The 19739-nt window shown below is 34.5% G+C and overlaps 1 protein-coding gene across 1 annotated transcript in view; it reads left to right on the top strand.

The window, feature by feature from the left end:
• The window catches only part of LOC129220353 (mitotic apparatus protein p62-like), a 66601-nt gene extending 48299 nt beyond the window's left edge, over window positions 1-18302 (top strand). Inside the window, exons 2-4 of the mRNA XM_054854757.1 lie at window positions 4273-4517; window positions 5338-5520; window positions 15585-18302. Of these exons, the coding sequence (XP_054710732.1) occupies window positions 4273-4517; window positions 5338-5520; window positions 15585-15755 (599 nt within the window). The 3' untranslated portion in view covers window positions 15756-18302. The remainder of the gene's footprint in view (window positions 1-4272; window positions 4518-5337; window positions 5521-15584) is intronic.
• Window positions 18303-19739: the final 1437 nt, after the last annotated feature.

Here is a 19739-nt window from a genome sequence, read left to right as displayed (position 1 = left end):
CTTCGCCATTTATAATTATGTCTTTGACTGTTACAGTAAATTATTTCTTTGATTATTCATTTGTGCCAAGGTCTATTTATTAAATTTATGGTACTTTTTTAGTAGGTAAAAGATTTTCAAACATTCTCCTATAGAAAGCTCTTCTTATAAGGAAATTAAATTACAAGATTTTACTTTAATTTATTTAATTAATCACCAAGTAATTAGGTTCAAATGTGAATATTGAACATTCATTAATAATTAATTCATTAAATATTCATAACTTTCCAAAAATAAAAACAATCTTCTTACAAATAGTGTTTAAACCAAATAAACCCGGTTTAAACCCAAAAAACCTGGTTTGAACAAAAAAAACTTTTTTTTCCGAACCCTGGATAGCGGCCTTCTCCCCTCCCAATACACTGGATATCGGACGTGCTCCAAGTGACGTCGATACTCAAGTTTTTAAAGCAAACAAAAGGCTCTTTTTTTTTTCTTTTCTTTCTTTTTTTAAAAAAAAAAATTTAAGGGAGAAAATCCCAGCTGACGTCTCCGTCTTTTTACTTCAGATGTTCACGATGTTAAACTTTTCGTTTTTCGAACCCTTCAGGAAAAATGTAGTTTTCTCCCAAAATGAAAACCTTGGTCGTTAAACTATCAGAAAGAGAAAAACGTGGAGCGGAAGTGTCAGCTGTGTCCAGCAAACAGTGGATAATGGGGGAAAGGGTGGTTATATTTGCGGTCTGAATATCATTTTACATAAGAATCAGTATTGATAGTGACAAATTTTCTTGCTGCACAGCGTTATTCAAACAATTAGTGTATATTTAGTCATTTATTTAAAACGAAAGTATAACTGAATGCCTTTCAATTTAGACGAAAATTACTGATTTTCTAGCTATAACTTCGTTTCTAAAATAACAAATGTGCTCAATCGAAAGTACGAGACTAAGTTGGAGTCTCATCTTTTACGGATTTAAAGTAGAATTATCAAAATTTGGTTCGTCCAGTGAGCAGTATGGGTAGATAGAAGGAAAAAAAACATATGTTGTGGATGATTAACTTCCTTTCTGAAATCAGTATCAAATATGTCCAACGCTGATACAGAATTTTATAACTAACAGAAAAAAAAACATATATATATATATATATATATATATATATATATATATATATATATATATATATATATATATATATATATATATATATACATTACTTATTATTTTGTTCACAGGCATAAAACGATTGCCTCAGTTTTCTTAATTTTCTTTTTCCGATGATACCCTGTTCGTGTAACTCCGTGTTTCAACACATAGTAAGTAAGGTAACACCTTTAAAAGGTTTTTTTAATCCAACCCTAGGCTTACTTTCTAGATTATTCCGCCTTACTAGCGTCTTTGTTACATAATACTAACTAAGGAAAGAAAATTGTCTTGGGCGCAATATTCTTGACAGTTTCAATACTCGAAGTCTATGAAACTTCGCCCCACTAAGTTCCAAGTTCCATTAATGTTAAAGCCTGTTGTAACATGCTACGGTTTCTATTATTAGTTCCATAGCCCAGTCCCCCTTTCGCTCGCCATACAGAAAAGAATTAAAGTACTATGTTACCATAGCAACGCGCTCTCTCGTTGCCAGTCTTCGGGAAGGAATTTTCTGCTAAGGATGACAAATCGCTGTGAAGTCTTTAGGGCATGTAATTGACTCCGCCATTAGCGAAAATAGCCATTTCCTTTTTTATTTGCTTTACCTGTTTCTTTTTTGTCCTCTCTTCGACTGTCAAATCTCTAAGGAATTCATTTAGTTTTTTTCACACTGGTCTGACCTTTTCTATTTTTTTCGTCTGATGTTACGGGAAATAGAATTTGATGAAAAGATAAGTTTTTTGAGTCCTTCCTATTTCTATTTGCGGCCTTTATTTGTTAGTTGTCGATGATAAAAGTGTAATCTAATTTATGACTAAGCATAAACCTAACATATTTCTCCATTAGTATAAAATATTGACTTCTTCTACCTTGTCAGTTTTCTAATAAAATCTCTCTTTTATCTAGTACCTGTTTATGGATTATTTTACTCAACAGGGATTTATCCCATTTTTCGATAAAATTACTATTTTTTTAATCTCAGTAAATGATACCAGTCAAAAGGGACCTACACTGCCACCAGGCTCGCGCCAAGCCTTATCGGCGCCGTCGTGTAAATGTCTTTTGAGCGTCGTTATGCAATGGCGTTCAGGGAAAATATAGTTAACACCAGGAGTGAGGTTTTGTAGACAAACATAATATGGGGGAAAGAAATTCCAAGGTGTTCTCCCCCGAAAATTTTTCAAAATTTTAGTTCTAAAAACGCAGTTTTAGACGGTTTTTGGAGATGTAAGGGGAAGACAAAGTTCCTAGAACCTCTTCAATATTTTGAAATTGATGTCAAAAACGCGATTATAAACCATATTTTGCCTTTTGGAAAAGTAATAAGGTTCAGAGGTTGATTTTGATCGATTTAGCTCCCCTTTTCTGTTTCGGAATTAAAGTCCTAAAAACGAAGTTTTTAGACGTTCATAATGTTATCATTAGAGAGAAAGGATCAAACGTTCTCCCTTTGCTTTTCTTTTTTTTTTAAACTAAATTCTCTTCGTTTTTTGGTGATGTGAGAGGAAAAGCCCCCACCTCGAAAAAATTTCCAATTTGAAGCCTTGAAAACTCAACTGTAGACTTTTTTTTGGCAAATGTTTCGAAATTGAAGTTCCAGAAAAGCAATTTTGGACGATCTTCAATGATATTAAAGCACAAGGTGTTTGATGGCTTTCCTCAAATTGGGGATAGTCAGTATAGGTGTGAGGCATCCTGGACTAGTCATTTTTAAGATTTTCTTATTTGAACATAGATTAAGAAGGGTTAAAAAATGGATTGAAATAAAGATGAATACATTGTCTAAAGCTCTTTTATTATTTTAGGCCCAAAATGTTAAAAGAAAAGGTGGAGGGGAATAATCGTGTAATTATGGTCAAGTCGTAACTTTTCAGAATTAAAAAGTTAACCTAATTTATATTTTTTTTTTTTTTCAATATATAAATATTACTCACAAGTAAATAATATACAAATGGACTTACCGTATCTTTTATGCATTATTATAAAAAACAGTCGATTTATCAAGAACGATAGTTAAAATCACAAAGAGACATATTGTAGAAATTATAATACAACATATTCATCGCAAGAACCAAAATGGAGAGTAGCAAATTTGCTGCGCCTCTTATGTTCAGCCTTATAGACTATAGACATATCGCAATAGCATTCACGGTTCGCATTAGGAAGGAAAATGGTAAAGTATGCATTAATCAGCATTACGTATTTTTAGTGCAAAAGATGCGCTTCTGAATAGCATGTTTAGACAATTTTCTTTTAGATAGACAGTGAGACGGATTGCTTGTTGCAATGAGCAGTTTAATTTCACCGCCACCATTAGATTTAATGATACAATCAATTTTATTTATTTATTTTTTTTTCAGTTGAAGATTGTTTTCCTTTATTTTGAGCATTTTTGATCGGTAGAGCTCGGCGCCTTTTTGACTCTGGCGCCCCTGGCGCATTCGACCTTGCACATAGGAACGACGCGGCCCTGACTACCACAGCCTATTGCAATATTCGAAGAAATTAACCAGATCTCTGTAAGGAGCTGTCAATTTATACATCGTCTATCTATATTTTCTTTTTCTCTGACCCCCCCCCCCCCCCCTCTCTTATTGCATTATTTTATCCGTTGAAAAATCGTTTTAAGGAAATAATAAAAGAGAAATTTAAAATATTTATAATATTACATGTAGACTGTGAGGAACTATTTATTATATGGTAATTAAAACAAAGAAATATAATAAAACTTCGGGAAAATACAACAATTTCACACAAAAAATTGTATTTAAAAAAAAAATGAAAAAAAAAACAGATTTTTGACCGAAAGGGCTTTAAAATGTGTGTTTGGATTTTTGACGCTTTACTGGGGGGGGGGAGGGTTCTGACATTTCCTCTATCTGAAACTTTTCTCATTTGCAACCCCCTTTGAAAAATCAGAATTTTCTCACGGCACCCTACTCCATCTGTTGAAAAGCACAAATATTGATACCATGGGCACCGCGCTTCCTTCTACGGCACCCAGTTTGAGAACCCCTGGAGCATAATTTTTAGAATCTTCTGCCGGGCGAGAGTCTCACGACCAGACTACTTTCCGGAAAAGGAAAGTTTTTTTTCTTCTCTCTGTATCTCCCATGCAATTATCATGGATTGTAAATTGTTTCAGATGACTGGTTGTCACACGCTTCACCCTCCCCAACGACAGACAACGACGAGTACGAGTACGATGCGGAAGAGCAAGATCCGCACCAAGAAGGTGTCCTCCTCGATCACGGCGGCGTTCCCATGCCTTACGATGACGACGACGAGGATGATTCTGCTGAAGCCCAAAACAGACACGATTCAGAATTTCTGTTCGTGCCGTCCAGAGATAACAGACTGCTGCTGGAAGATGATGACGGCCCTATTAAGGTAGGTGGGATCAGTCGGGGAAAAAGGAAGCACGGGGTAAATAGAAACAAATTATGTTATAGTCCGACCGCGAACAAATGAGGTAGTAAGAAGCAAAGGCATGTAAGTGGCAAAATTAAAAATTTGGAGATAACGAGTACAAATGATAGGTGAAACTCTCCTCTATCTTATGGCAAGAGATAGTGCTAAAAGCCCTGGTGGGTGCTGCTGTACAACATGATTTAGAACAGTAGAAACGGGTGGGGAATGGCGGGTTGGCAACAAACGATGAGCCAACGATGGCCTACCGTTTCTGAGCATCGTTGGGCCAACCGTGAATATTTTCGATGGGCCATCGTTGGGAAATTGTTATGCACTGTAGCAGATCGTTAGCAAATAGTTGGTTGGGTTACGGTTGCCAAAGCGGACATTGTCAACCGTTGGCCAACCGTAAGCTCCACCGTTGACCAACCATCTCCCAACCGATTGTGCTAGCGGATTTCAAGAGAATCAATCCCTTTATCATTTCATCGTGGAACAAATAAGCCAAGTAAAGGACTGTTTGAAAAATGCAGAGGTTTTTCATTTTTTATCATTTTAATTCTATTTTGTCGACTTACTCTGGTTCTTCAACAAAATCCATTATATAGTAATTGTCTTAATTACGGTGGTAAAAGATAACTTTAGAAGGGGGGGGGGACTTAATCATCATTTATCGAAATTGTATTAGCCTAGCAGTGTGAAAACTTCCGTTACTCTCTACTACATCTTATTCTGTTTTTATCAATTGGAATGAAGATAAACAGCGCTGTTACCAACATGTTCCCTCTTTTTGTTGCAGGTAAGACATACTGGGAAGAATTCTTATTCCCGAGTAGCCACGGACGACGATTCAGAAGAAGACAAAGACCAACAGTTCGAATTCACCGTAGACGATGAAAATCAAAGTGAAGAAAAAGTAGAAGACAATGATGACAGCGACTTCGATTTAGAAGAGGAAACGCCCCCTAAAATTTCAGTAGAGGTATCAGAATTCGTATATCCTAATTTGAAACTTTTAGATGTTTTTGTTTCGTCTCGAGAGATATGAGTGCTTCAGTATACAATATACATAATATTTCATGAAACTTGTTGCGGTGGTAGTTATATACAGTGCTACTTAATTTGCATAAGAGCTTACGGAAACTCCGCTCGAGCACTTCTTCCCAATTTTACTTGATTTTTCACATTTTGAAATTGAATTCAGACGATTTTCGCATTGAAATAAATTCTACAGGCTAGAAGGCTCACAAAGCGTGCATCCAACACATTCTGTTCTGTGTCAATTTTTATTTTTTCTTACCGGTAAAATTACATTAAATTCTAATCTAATTATTCCAAAAGCTGGGTTGCGTATTTTCTAACTAAAAATCTATCAACAAGTGACCAATGAAAATATATTCTGTTTTCTGAAAAGTGTCTAATTGCATCTCTTGTGAAAAGTTGAATTTTTACAAGAATTTTAAAGTGCAAAATAACACTTTCCTAGAGGATTCGCCATATATGTATATTAGGGTGGTCCTTATTTATATGGGGAAAAAAAATTTCGGAATTCAACAAGTGACGCCCCCTAGTTTTGTGACACTATAATAAAAAGTAACGTGTGCAAAATTTGAACTCGATCGGTCAATAATAACACGTGCCCCTAGGCCGTTGAACTTTAACACTTTTGATAATTTTCCCACAAATCTTTGAAATTTTACTTCAGACTCTGTACATCGTTTCTCCTAGATTTGCAAAATATTTTTACAGTGAGGTAACACTAAAATTACTCTTTATAATTACTTTATATCATCTAAAGATTCTTACGTTGAATAAGAATGAAATAATGCTTTAGAAACTTTTCTTAATCGTACCCCGCTTTTCTCAATGTATCTCTACAGTGTGTATTTTTTTCCGATAGTCTTGGACGGTCTGTAAAATAATTGTTTTTGTGACTCATATTCAGTAAATTAGTTGCGAAATTCTTCGATTAATTGTGCTCCTCTTTCAGCTGTATCATTCACAATTTTCAGTATTTTAACGATCTTTCTTATTTTTAAAGAGTTTCCTTCTTTTTGCCGTGAATTAGGATCAAAAAGAAAAAAAATATTGTAGTGTTTGTAACTTATCAAGCAGTTTTATTGACTCGTAATTGGTTCTATGAAGAGGAAGATCTTTACCAAGAAAGTATTCCAAATCATCTACAGTTATCTGAAATTTGTTAAACAGTCATCAGACACGTCTTCCTTATCACAAGCATTTTTTGGACTAGTGTTTTCCTATCTTCAAAGTTAATTCCTTCATCCAATATGGACAAAGCTACTAGTTTATCCCCTAAATACCATAAGTGATTTATAAATTTTCCAATCACTGCTTCTGCTGCATGTTTGTCGTCATTTTGTACGCTGCTAGGTTTTCGGACATAGTATATAAAGGAGTCTCGATTGGGTTGCTGTGAAAAACCATATCTTCATACAGCATTTAATTGTAAAACAGCTTTGTAAAACAGCATTGAAAGGCTTTCTTTTCATGTAAGGTCAATTTAAATTGTTTCCTAATATAAAAATTTTCAAACAAAAGTTCCTTTTAGCACCTATGTGGCTCAGGGATAAAATCCAAGTTGCCCAAAACATATCCCTATAGGAGGAAATTAACCAGGAAATATTATTACAAATTATGAGAATTATCTGTAATCTTACTCAATTCCGCTTTTTACGAACAATAATAAAATGTCATCAACTTCGTCTTTTAGAATTTAAGTGATATGTGTACTTGATTGAAATGTTATACGTTCTGAATGATGGAGATCTTTCCACAAAATTTTGAAGCGCTTAAATAATTGAATATCTGATCTAGAACTAAGAAAGGCAAGAATTTCTTTAAGGACACACTCTGCAGTACGATTTCAAGTGCATGATGATGGCAATCCTAATGTAATATATCACCGTTCAGTTTTTGCTCTAAAAAATTGCATGTACAATTCATTGGTATTGCAAGTCGTTGTATCAAACACTACATCTAGAATAGTTAGTAATAAAGAGCTATCATATAAGATATCATAAGCAACTGAAGAAATATCTAAGGCATTCCGAGTAGCTGTTCAATATTAGGACCTGAAGCTATCACGGTAATACTGTTGGCGTTCTTTTTCCAGTTACATCTGGATGTAGCTTTGTATCCCAGTGAATAACTACAAAATCCACATTTAAATTCATGAAATTTAATTTTACCTCTCGAAGACTTTCTCTTGCTCTCTTAAGGAATGTACCATTGATCACTAGGTCATTTGGATTCAAATTTACTGCATCTTTATAGGCTTTAAATAAATGAACAACATCTTTATCCCTAATATGGCATTTGTCTAACAGTGATGAAAGGCAAGCAGATATCAATAGTTGTCAAGCTTTTTTGCATTGAGGTAAACCAGCTGTAGAAAACATAAGTTCAACAGTTTAGGATAGATATCCATTTCGGTTTATAAAGCTTCTGAATCGTAAGAATTTGATGATAATAAAGGACTATGTACTGAAGTAGAAAAAAATTAATTTAAAGGATAGATTTCTACATTGTTCTGGTCTGTTTTTTTTTTTTTTTAATTTATATTTTAGCTTTGGAAAATACGGTAGGGTCTGGTGGGAGAAAGTGGTCAATGGGGTAAAGTGGTCATAATTCAAGTAAATGGCTATAGCTTGGAAATTAATGTTCGAATGAATGTGAAAATTTTATTTTAGAGTAGTGCATTTAGAAACTACATTTTAAATACAAAATTTTACAATTGGCAAAATTTTATTTGGTAAAAAGAAATATTTTGTGTAAATATGAAAATTTTTAAAATCTAAACACCTTTTTTAACGTCCATGAGAAATTTTGTTTGTTAGAATTATGGACAGATTGACTGCACAGGAAGCTTCCTGCGTGTCTCAAGAACTCTTACTCATTAGCAGTTAGCTGAATCTATTTTGAATAATTTTTTAGAACAATTTAAGTAAGATGGGGTAAAGTGGTCATAATATTAGGCTTAACGAATATTGTTCTTCTTAAGTCACTTAATCTTTAAGTATAAGGCAGATATAAATTAAATATTAATTTCACTTAATATGTATTGTTTTTAAAATAAACAGAGTTAAATATACGAGTATATGCGCATGTATACGCATATACTCGTGTAGGCACGTATATATAAGCATTCACATAAATGCACCAATAAACACGTATTTGGGTATCTGCTAGTATTTTTTATCTACAGTGGCTCCCAAAAGTGTTCGTACACTTTGAAATTTTTTAGTAAAACCAAAATAACTCAAAACTGAATTCGAATATGAAGTCCAATATTTTTTCACATCATTCCTATGTCATTCTAAATATAACCCATTGGTTTTTTTTCAAAATATTGACGAATCTTCTTTTTGAAATGGGTCAGAAAACGAAGAGACAGAGAAATAACACGCCACAAAAGTCATCGTACACTCAAATATTTTCGAATAAATTCATGATTAAAATTATCATATACCGTTTTATTAGTATTTTTGCATTGTGTTGACCCTTATAAGTCATTTGGCTTTAATTTTTTTGTTTATTTATTCCATAATATATTGCTTATTACTACAAAATGGCTGGTATTCGTAAAAAACCGCAAACTCCATTCAAATTTGAATTTTTTTCCCACAGTAGTGGTAAATTGGTTTGAAATGTCTCTAAATTAGTTAATTTATTTATTTGTATAGTAAAGTGCTTGATAAAATGCTTTAAAGAAAGGAATCGGACCGAAAACAAGGTAAGAAAAGGTCGACCGGCAAAGTTGACAAAACGTGATCGTAGATTTAAAGTTAAAAAATTTATGAAAAATACACATTTGAGTACTGTAAAAGTTTCTGCAGAGTTAAATGAAACATTTTACATTTAATTTTCACCTAAAATTGTTCGCCAAGTTCTTTGATTAGCTGGATTAAATGGGACTTCCTCCCGCAGAAATTTTCTTGGTCGTGTGAAAAACAGAAAGCTTACGGTTTTTATCCCAAAATCAATAATAAATAAGCTAAAAACAGTTTAGAATCATGTCTTACTGACAGATAAAAAGTAATTCAACATTTTTGGTTAAATTGTTGTATAACTGTAAGTAGAAGAAAAAATTAGGAACTTAATCTTAAGAACTTAGTTGGATCAGTTAATCAGGACGGTGAAGGTGTTTTAGTGTGAGGGTGCATATCAGCATCAGGACTTGGTAGTTTGTAATTTTTTGATGGAATAATGAATCATGCTGTTCCTTTAAATATTTTAAAAACCAGTTTTGAACTCTTAGCCAAAAATTTGGTTATTGGAAACAACTTTGTTTTTTATCAAGATAACGGTAAGAAGCACACGGTTTTCAACGTTTGCGTCTAGAGCGTCGAAAATTGTCCTAAAGTTTAGAAAATACCACCTCAATCTCCAGATTGTAACTTAATGTAACGTATTTAGAGATATCTGAAGGCTAGATTACGAAAATAGGGCTTTAAAACGAAAATAGAGCTAGAAATAGTAATACTCGAAGTGTGGTAGAACACTTACTCAGAAATTACGCTAAAAAAAGAAAGAAAAAGAATGAAGTCTATTCCCAGACGTTTAAAAGGTGTTACGAATACTGTATGATATTCTACTAATTAATAACTTAATCAAAAGTTAGATTATTCAATAATATATAGACATTTTATAAAGTGTACGAAGACTTTTGTGAGATAAAATTTCGGGCACTTTTCGGTTTTTGGTTTTTAAAAAATTAAGTTTTAATATTTTTTGAAAACTTTTCATGCAGTTTTGTTAAAAATTGATCATAGATCTTATAGTTAAATACCTATTCCGAAATATTAATTCTAACCAATGATTTGGGGCCTATTTCGTTGAAAGTCATAGGTGTACGAAGACTTTTGGGAGCCACTGTATACAGATATACATTCGACTATACACGTATATACCCGCTTCTGCTCGTATATATACGAACACTTATATACTCAGGGAGACACGTATATACGCGTACGTACTCGAGTAGACACTTACATACAAGCATATGATATACAGGGTGAGTCTAAACTCTTGAGCAAATAATTAAAAGGTATTAGACGGGAAGATAAGAGCAAGAATCATAAGAAACATATGGACACAAACTCAACGCTGACGCGCTAGATGCACGCAAAGCCAGAAACTGATGGATGCAAAACAGGTCACAAATTTATTACACAAAGATAATTTTACACAACATTTTAGGTTTTCAGAAAGTTTTAAAGTGATTGAGGAAATTTGCGACCGGCAGCTATAATACATGCATCGTAATCACTCTGTTGCAATTACGAGACTTTTGAAAAACTTTCATCAGTCGCTGCGCCTTTGTTGCGATGCGTGTATTAGAGCTACTACAGGCAGTAACTGTCAACAACTGCTCTAAATATTTCTTAAAAACTGAATTGTCGGCTAAGATCATCTTTGTGTAACAATTCTGTGACCTGTTTTGCTAACATCAGTTTCTGACCTTGTGTGCATGTAGCGCGTCAGCGAAACAAGTTCCTTATGATTCTTTGCTTCTTATCCTCCCCTTTCACACCACTTAGATTTTGCTCAAGATCTTGGATTCATTCTGTAAGCATTAATGTACATTAGCGGATATACTCGTGGATATACGTGGATACATGTACTGGTGTATACACGTAAATGCACGTATATACGTCTAACAGGTATATAATCGTGTTTACACGTAAACATACGTATATACTCGTGCTTCCATATATATATACACACGTGAGTAGACACGTACAAACACGCACTGGATATATCCACGAATTAACTCGTGTATACTCGTATAACTATGTATGCACACTTATATATGCGTCGACTATACGTATATACTCAGGTATGCACGTATATACTCGAGATGCGTGCAAACACGCATATGATGTTCGTTTATACGCGTATATACTCGCATATACATGGGACACGTATATACTAGTGTAGACACGTATTCACTCCTGTAGGTAATCAAGTATACATGCTCATATACTCGTGTATACACGTATATACTTAAGTAGGCACGTGCATGCATGTATCTGATGTATACTTTTATCTATTCATATATGAACATGTTTACTCATGTCTACATGACACATATAGTATACTCGTGTATACCCGCATATACTCGTATATATACTTGCAACTATAAAAATAACCTAAATATACAAAAATTAGGGTTATTTGTTACGGTTTTGCATCTATTTTTAACTGTGACCACTTTACCCCATGCTATGACCACTTTCCCCCACCCCAGGGGGTAAAGTGGTCATAAATACAAAGGGAGAAGAAAATGTTATAAAACTACTTAAATCAATATTTTTTTTCCTGAAATTCATTGCACCGTGTTCTTTAATAATGCAATGTAAAATAACAATAAAAAAAGTTCAAGTGTTTAAAGAATTTATTGTATTTATTATTCACCTAAGTTGAAAACCTGCGATTTTATGACCACTTTACCCCACTAGACCCTATATTTTTATGTTATTAGTAATCGAGGATTTTTCGAAATTTATATTTTAAAAATTGTATCAGCATTTAGGTATGCTTATAACTAAAGAACAGCGAATTAAAATATAATTGCAATTACTTATATTTATAGCATTGAAACCTTGCGACTCTATTTGCCACACCTATTACATACACAGGGAATTTTGTAAATCAACACCCCCAAAGCCTGGAGGAAGCAATTTGTTGCTGTCAAAGATCATTCATTAGTGACCTAGGCCATTCATTAGTGACCTAGGCCATTCATTAATGGCCTATAGAATTCCTTGTGTCCATCTTGGCAGGAAGAAACATTCCCCTGCTACTTGGTTCGAACAAGCGCAGAAGAGCGGTACGCTTGACCCAAGGCCATTGGTGTCAGTGGCGCCGACTCCATGGGGCCTGAGGGGGCAAAGCCCCCCCCCCCCAATAAATCAAGAAAATTAATAGTTATATTTTGCTTTCTAAACTCACAAATTTATCTTTTATTTTCCTTATTTGAAGATAGTTTTCCTTGCAAAATACATTCAGTAATGAGATAAAATGAATAATTATTACGGTAGTAATCATGTTAACTGAAAACGAGTGGAAACGAAATGATAGTGTTTCAGTGCTACAAGCACACTTAGACTTTGTTCCAGTGCGCGAAGATAGAAGTCAAGTCTGTCGCCTCTGGGTCGCGCTGCGGCGCTCATCTAAGTGTTGCTGATCTTGAAAAAATATATGATGGTTTGATTTATATATTAAATGGGGGGGGGGAGGCGTGATAGTTTTGAATACTTTTGGGAATTATGTTTAAAAGAAAAACCTTTACAAAATGATGATCCATCGCGTCCTCGGAATCACCGTATACCAAAGAAGTATGAAAACAACGAAGCCAGCTCACCGCACACTTTCCAAATCCCAAAGGAGTACTACAAGGCACCCACAGGCAAAACATTGAGGTTTATGAAATGGTGCAATTTTGCATCATTGGGTGATTTGCATCAACTGGACTCGCACAGGTCATTGTAGTTGAACAAGAGTGCTTGCTTTTATTAAACAGAGGTGAAACAAATTTTGAAAAATCAACCGAGTTTTACAAAAATGACTTAGACATTGAGAGACTGCGTTTATGCTTGAATATGTCAGTCGATATCACTAATGAAAAAACAACGGGTCTTAAAAAAACATGCGTAAATTAAATTACCTTTTTACGAAAATGCTGTGCGCGTTAATATTTATTTTTTCCTTTTTTCATTGCCAAAAAATATGTGTCAGGCCTGTGGAGTTTTTGTGTCTCTAATGTTGATTATAAAAAATACTTTAAAACTCACTCACATTTAGAAAATTTCCCGTGGCAAAACTCCGCTGTCCCCCCCCCCCCCCCCCCCCCAATTTTTTAAAGTCGGCGTCTCTGATAGTACTCGTCCATGAAAGTCAAGTGTCCTATCTTATATCTGTCAATGCCTAGCTATGGCACTGAAAGGATCCCCATAAAATAGAACAAAAAAAAAAGTCTCTTACTAAGACAAGTGACATGATATAGTTGAACCAGAAAATTTGTAAACCAATTTTTAGATTGTTTTACTTCGAAAACGCCATGTCACATACTGTTTGTTTGTTAAAATTATACACACCAGAAAATATGGCATTTTCAATGTACAAAAATGTAACATTTTTTTTTGGGGGGGGGGGGACCTCCGAGAGATTACATAACCCCTTAAAGCCCCGGTGATGTCCGGCCCCCCCCCCCCCAATAACTTTTGCAAGTCGGCGCCCCTGATTGGTGTACATGTACCCTCTGTAACATGTTAAATTTTATAGAATGAAGGTGAGAGAATGAACGATTCTGAAGTAGCAGCACCTATTGAGGATCAAAATTACTTTAAATATAGAACGATAGAATTATTTTTACATAAAAATGAGAAAATCCGCAATTTTTTCTTCGAAACTCAAAAAAAGGGACCCTAGGGGCACGTGTTAATATTCATAGATTGACTTAAAATTTTGCAGGGATCATTTGTTTATATAATGGAACAAATTGAGAGGGCGTCGCGTAAAATATCTGCAACTTCAAAAATAAGAACCACCCTAATGTATATATATTTAATTGTAAAAAAACGGAGCTGAAATCTCTAGACAGTTTATGCGTAGATTTTGTAGAACATGAGAACTATAGCTGTGGGACAGGGCATTTAGATGATATTTCTCTGAAACATTTTTATTTTTAATGGAACAAAAATCTAAATTTCGGAAAATTTATATATTAAAATTCTGCACTAAAGACGCATATAAGAATCCTAAAAAAATTTTTAAAGCGATGAAATAAAATAAAACTATCATTTATATTTTCTGTTTTGCTATTCATGGATAGTCCCGTGGGTCATAAATCTAGCAAATAACAGATGACGATGTTTAGTGCTTTTATTATTTTATTATATTAACTGACCACTGACCCGTGAGAAACATTCGTACTTGACAGTGATAATTCAAAAATCCGATTTTTTTTAATGGTTAAATTTCAAAGAACAGTCACAATGTGAATTGTTTGATTATTTTTTACCCATGGCAATGAAAAATAAAATAAAAGGATAACTTACTTAGTCTTATTCTTATGAAGTACTAGTGGTACCCACACGACTTTGCCCGTAATAGAAAAATTAAAAGGTCTTTTGGTTCGCCTGTATGTATACAAATAATGTATGGTGAATTATCTCTCCAATTGGCTTGTACCCATGTTACGGTTCCACGTTATGATAATTTCGTATCTCACCAATTGGCTTGTGCCCATGTTACGGTTCCACGTTATGATAATTTCGTAATTTACTCGTTCATCTTATGATAGTTTTGTTCTTAAAATTGGGATAGAAAAAGAACCACATCGAATTTTCGAAAAATCGCTTCGAGGTGCACACCCCCATGCTACAAACTAACTTTGTGCCAAATTTCATGAAAAAAGGGCCGAACGGTCTAGGCGCTATGCGCGTCACAGAGATCCAGACATCCTCCGGACATCCAGACTGAGAGACTTTCAGCTTTATTATTAGTAATAAAGATTATTCGTGATACTGCTATTTATCATGCTAAAATAAAAGTTTTCTCTCCTGATTTTAATGCAACAGTACGACTGTTGCTCAGAATCCTGCACTGAGATATATTATCAGAAATTTCCATCAAGATCAACCCAAGGAAAAAAAGGTCCTTCAAAAACGGCAAAACCCACATCAGGAGAGAACCCACGATGTTTGCGTTTCTAGCACAACACTCTTATCATTTGAACCACACAGCCTCGCTTGGGAAGCGCTATACATTTAAGAAATGCTTACTAAAAAACAGAATAAACAGATTTTTTCGAAAAACCAATACAATGTGTGCTTTCTGTTTATTTTTCGCCGAAAGCGATTAAAGAAATTCTTTTTAAATGATTTCTTACATATGAAGTTCGATGAATTATTGACTAAGTTATGACGTAGTCACAAAAAGCACCTTTGAAAAATAATATACATGATGATTTCATTATTGCTACCTAAATTTATGTGTTTAATACTTTATTGGTGATTTCAGGAAAACGACACTGTGGAAATTCTCCCCAGCCAGGAAATAGACGATGACGACAACGAAGATGATGACGAGGAAGAGTTTGAAAATGACCTAGATGGGGATGATGAAATGTTCGAAAATCCCGATGAGGATGCAGCCCAGGTCATTTATGGTGATCACGTGTTCCTGTATTGAAGACAATTTATGTGTGTCATCAAGTGCAAATATTTTAATGTTTCTCATATGTGTTTCATCTGAATTCATCATTTTCTTAAAATTTTTAAGCGAAACTAAGATGTAAAAAGCAGCTATTTCTTCAGAGGAAGATTTGTGATAGCTTGAGATTACTGTCTTTATAGTTTTCATCTTTATCCTAAGATGTCTCGATTTCGTTAATTTAGTTCTTCTAAATAAAAAATATTATGCATTTATTGCTCATATACAGCGTAATTGTTGTTTGACAAATAAAAAAAGTTATTTTCTCCTCATAAATTCATTATTTTTAAGCAATGACGTAATGTTTTTGTGTCCTATTGCTGTTTCTGTGATAGAAATGTTTACTGTTATACGGTTCAAATTCTATAAGAGACTGCTGGTCTGAGTTGCTGTGGAAAATCAGTGATATCTAAAATAGCTCGGCCACTAAGTTTAGTGTAGTGACAAAGGCGGGTGGCAGTGGTGGATAAAGCTTCCTAAACAAAAACACAACAACACAAGCTCCCCTCATATGTTCCTCTTATATTATTTTGGTATTTTGTTTCATTATTTGAGGGTTGCTACTGCACAACAGCAAAACGTTTAGGTTAGAACTATCCCTAAAACTTCAGATAAGAATTGATAATTTAATATGGACAATTATAATGTACTCATATAAGTTCCAACAGAGCGAAAATTTGCCACAGCAAAAGTTATGTCATAATCGATAATTTAATAACATCGTGATTTAGTTTATAGTATGCTGCATAGTAGTGGTGCTCATTGAGAAGAGATAAAAGGTAGAGAGAGTGAAGCAATCAATTCTTGAAGTAAGGAACCCAAGTCACGTGATAAATTTTAAATAACGTATTGGAAGAAAACAGGTTTATTTCCCTAGTTTCACGCTAAACGTATCTCTCATTCGTCGTGGTTTAACTATGTGACATGGGATCTTTGGCTCAGCTTTTCCTAAGCCAATGAATGGTTTTGCGTCATATAGTTACTAATTCTTGCTCTGAGGTGGCGCCCAATATTTTCCACCGGAGAGCTGCACGTCATATTTAGATGAATGTCTCGGGTTAGAACAAAATAATAAAATTAAAACACAATGTGATCACCCTCCCCCCCCCCCCCCGATAACATAGGAAAAGGAAGGAAAATTAAACCAAGAATTGCTGCTATCATTATCACATGTTTTTTTTTTTATCAATGCGAAGTTTCCTTCTGTCTTTAAGAAACTGATTTCGATCATTTGGCTCCAAATTTGCAACAATCATTCCTAATACCCAATGAAGATGATCGGTTGATTTAGAAGTTTCCAGAATACAGTTTTCGATTCGTAATGTTAAACATGACAAATGGGATACACAGGTCAGCTTCGCGGGCCGCATATTGCCCGTGAATCGTAGGTTAGGCACTCCTGCTGTAAGGCGTATCCAGGGCTGTCCAACACTTCTGTAAGCAGGGATACCTGAGCTTGTGAAAAACAATGAAGGGTGCTGTTATTTGCTGTTTGCTCGACTGGGACACAAACACTACTTGCTGTTTCAGCAGAATAATGGGAACCTTGAGTGGTTTAACGCCTTGAGGACAGAAGGGTTCGCATTCCCTTCCTTGCCCTGGATATAATTTCGGACTTTTTCTCCAAATATTTATCTTGTATATTTGCAAGGAACATAAGTTACAAATTGTGCTACACAATGGGTTGAAAGAACGCAATGTTGGACAGCTCTGCCATAACCAATTCTCACCACATATGCATAACTGCCAACTTGGCTGATCCTATAAGTGAAGGAGTCACGATTCCCCATAATTTTGATTCCTTCTCCCGAATTCCCTTATACAAAATCATTCTCTGGAATTTTTATCAAAAGAATTTCTATGAGAATAAAAAAAGGCCTTTTGTTTAAGTAGGGTTTCTGGGGGCAGGAGGGTCGTACAGTCATACAGCATTCATAAATTCTTTTTTGGGGAAATTCTTCTCAAAAATGATTTTAAGTGTTGAAAATTAAGTGCTCATACAGGGAAATGGAAATTGCTTCTACATTGTTAAATATGAAAGTAGATTTTCTGGTCTATTTTTATCCTATTTCTTGTAACGACTTTTTTTTTTATAACCGTTAGGGTAAATGTTTTTTAAACATATTAGCAATTTTCCTAATTTTAAAAATTCGTGCTTAATTTCTGAAAAATCACCAAAGTTTAAAAAACAGTGCTGTGAAAGTTATTTATGCAAAAATATCCCATATTTATACTCTCCAATGTCGGCAGTTATGCATTTGATTTATTTGGAAATACTTGAAGTGTCTTTTTTTTTCTTTGTGAAATAATATTAACTTTTTCTGGTGATCTTGTTTGCAAAATTGTCGCTCTCATTTGAAAACGTATTTACGTTTAATGATTTTTTACATCAAATATTTCATTCATTTATAGATCTGTAACAAATAGCAAATCATGTACTGAGAAAAGTTGTTTATATCATACTTGGAATTCAAGTCACATCATTGTACATATCGTTTTCTCAATAAAAGTTCGTTTTGTAGTGTGTTTCTTCTTCTTTTATTTATGGTTTTAAACAACAAATGCATTTTCTACACCGGAATGTTCTCGACTTTCGGTACTATAAAATTAATTATAAACAAAATTTACGAAATACAACTTTTTTTAAAAAAAGTCTTACATTAAAGGGGCATACATTACTCCATTTTAATCTGAAAATAATAACTCTAGAACTAAGTAAACAAATATTGAGCTTGTTTGAAAAACGAAACTTATAGCTCCCCTACTATAAAGCAGTAATGCTGAACCTGCGACAAATGCGCTGCAAAAGCACACCGAGTTTTTCGATTTCGTTGAAAAATGGTACCATTTACTTGGAAATTGCCTCTCGGTATTTTTTTTTTTTTTAATTGATTTCATAGTTACACCGGCCAATCAAGTTAGCCTTATAATTAGTGCGCCAGTGTATCGTGGATCATGTTTCTAAAATGCTAAAAGTGTATCGTGGCAAAAATGAATTTGAGAATGTCAACAACTGGTTCATGTTTACGAAATAAGGAATAATGAAATTTTAAAATCCTGATTTGCATCTTTTTCCAAACAAAATGAACACTCGGTATCCATGCAGATACCAGAAATCTCGCAACCTTCATTTAGAAAATTTGAAATGTGCTTTATGAATTCTTTCAATGAAGGAAAACCAAATTAAAATGTAATAAATCCTTCAGTTTTAATAAACAACTCCTTTTTGGCAGGGGTCCCCATCTGGGGGGGATTCATGGCGCAGAATGGTACCATTGCAATTTGGGGGGGGGGGGGTGCGATCTATCTCTGGGAGTGGCGATGGGCACCATTGTTTTTGGTATTAATTAAATGTAAAATTTACCGTAATATTTATGAACTACTGCTTTATCCGTAACGCAAAAAAATTTCAGCTGTTGTAATTCATGTTAGGACTTAACAGTGGCCGGATTTATCATTTTACAATCGCAAGGTGTCTCTATGACCCAAGGAGCAAATATTTATGCGCAAAAATGCACATAAATATTTTACATATAGTTCTGTGATAGACAAAAGCGACCCCCCCCCCCAAAAAAAAAACAACACATTATGCAGAGGTGCCCATCCCCCTAAAAGCAAGGGCGTACCCCCTAAATATCCCGAAGACCCCCTCCCCCCACCCCCCCCCCACCGAAAAAAGTACCCCTTAAAAACACTCCCCTAAAAATGTCCATGGCGCAGTCTGCGCCATGGACACTTCCCCACTAGGTGCGCACCCTTGCACTACGACGCACTGGTGCAAAAACGCCAAAAAGAGTTTACCAAAAAGATTTTTTTTTTTCTATATTAAACCAAATTGAGGTCGGATTCGACCGATGCCGACTGCTTTTCTTCAAATGGCAGATGGCAAAAAAAAAAAAAAAAAAAAAAAAAATCAAACGCGAATAAATTGCTAAAATTGTCAGCGATTTAAAGGATCATTTA

The sequence above is a fragment of the Uloborus diversus genome, chromosome 4 (assembly GCF_026930045.1).
Source record: "Uloborus diversus isolate 005 chromosome 4, Udiv.v.3.1, whole genome shotgun sequence".
NCBI lineage: Eukaryota > Metazoa > Arthropoda > Arachnida > Araneae > Uloboridae > Uloborus > Uloborus diversus.
The sequence above is the reverse complement of the archived record's forward strand: the minus strand, read 5'-3'. Positions and strand labels throughout refer to the sequence as shown.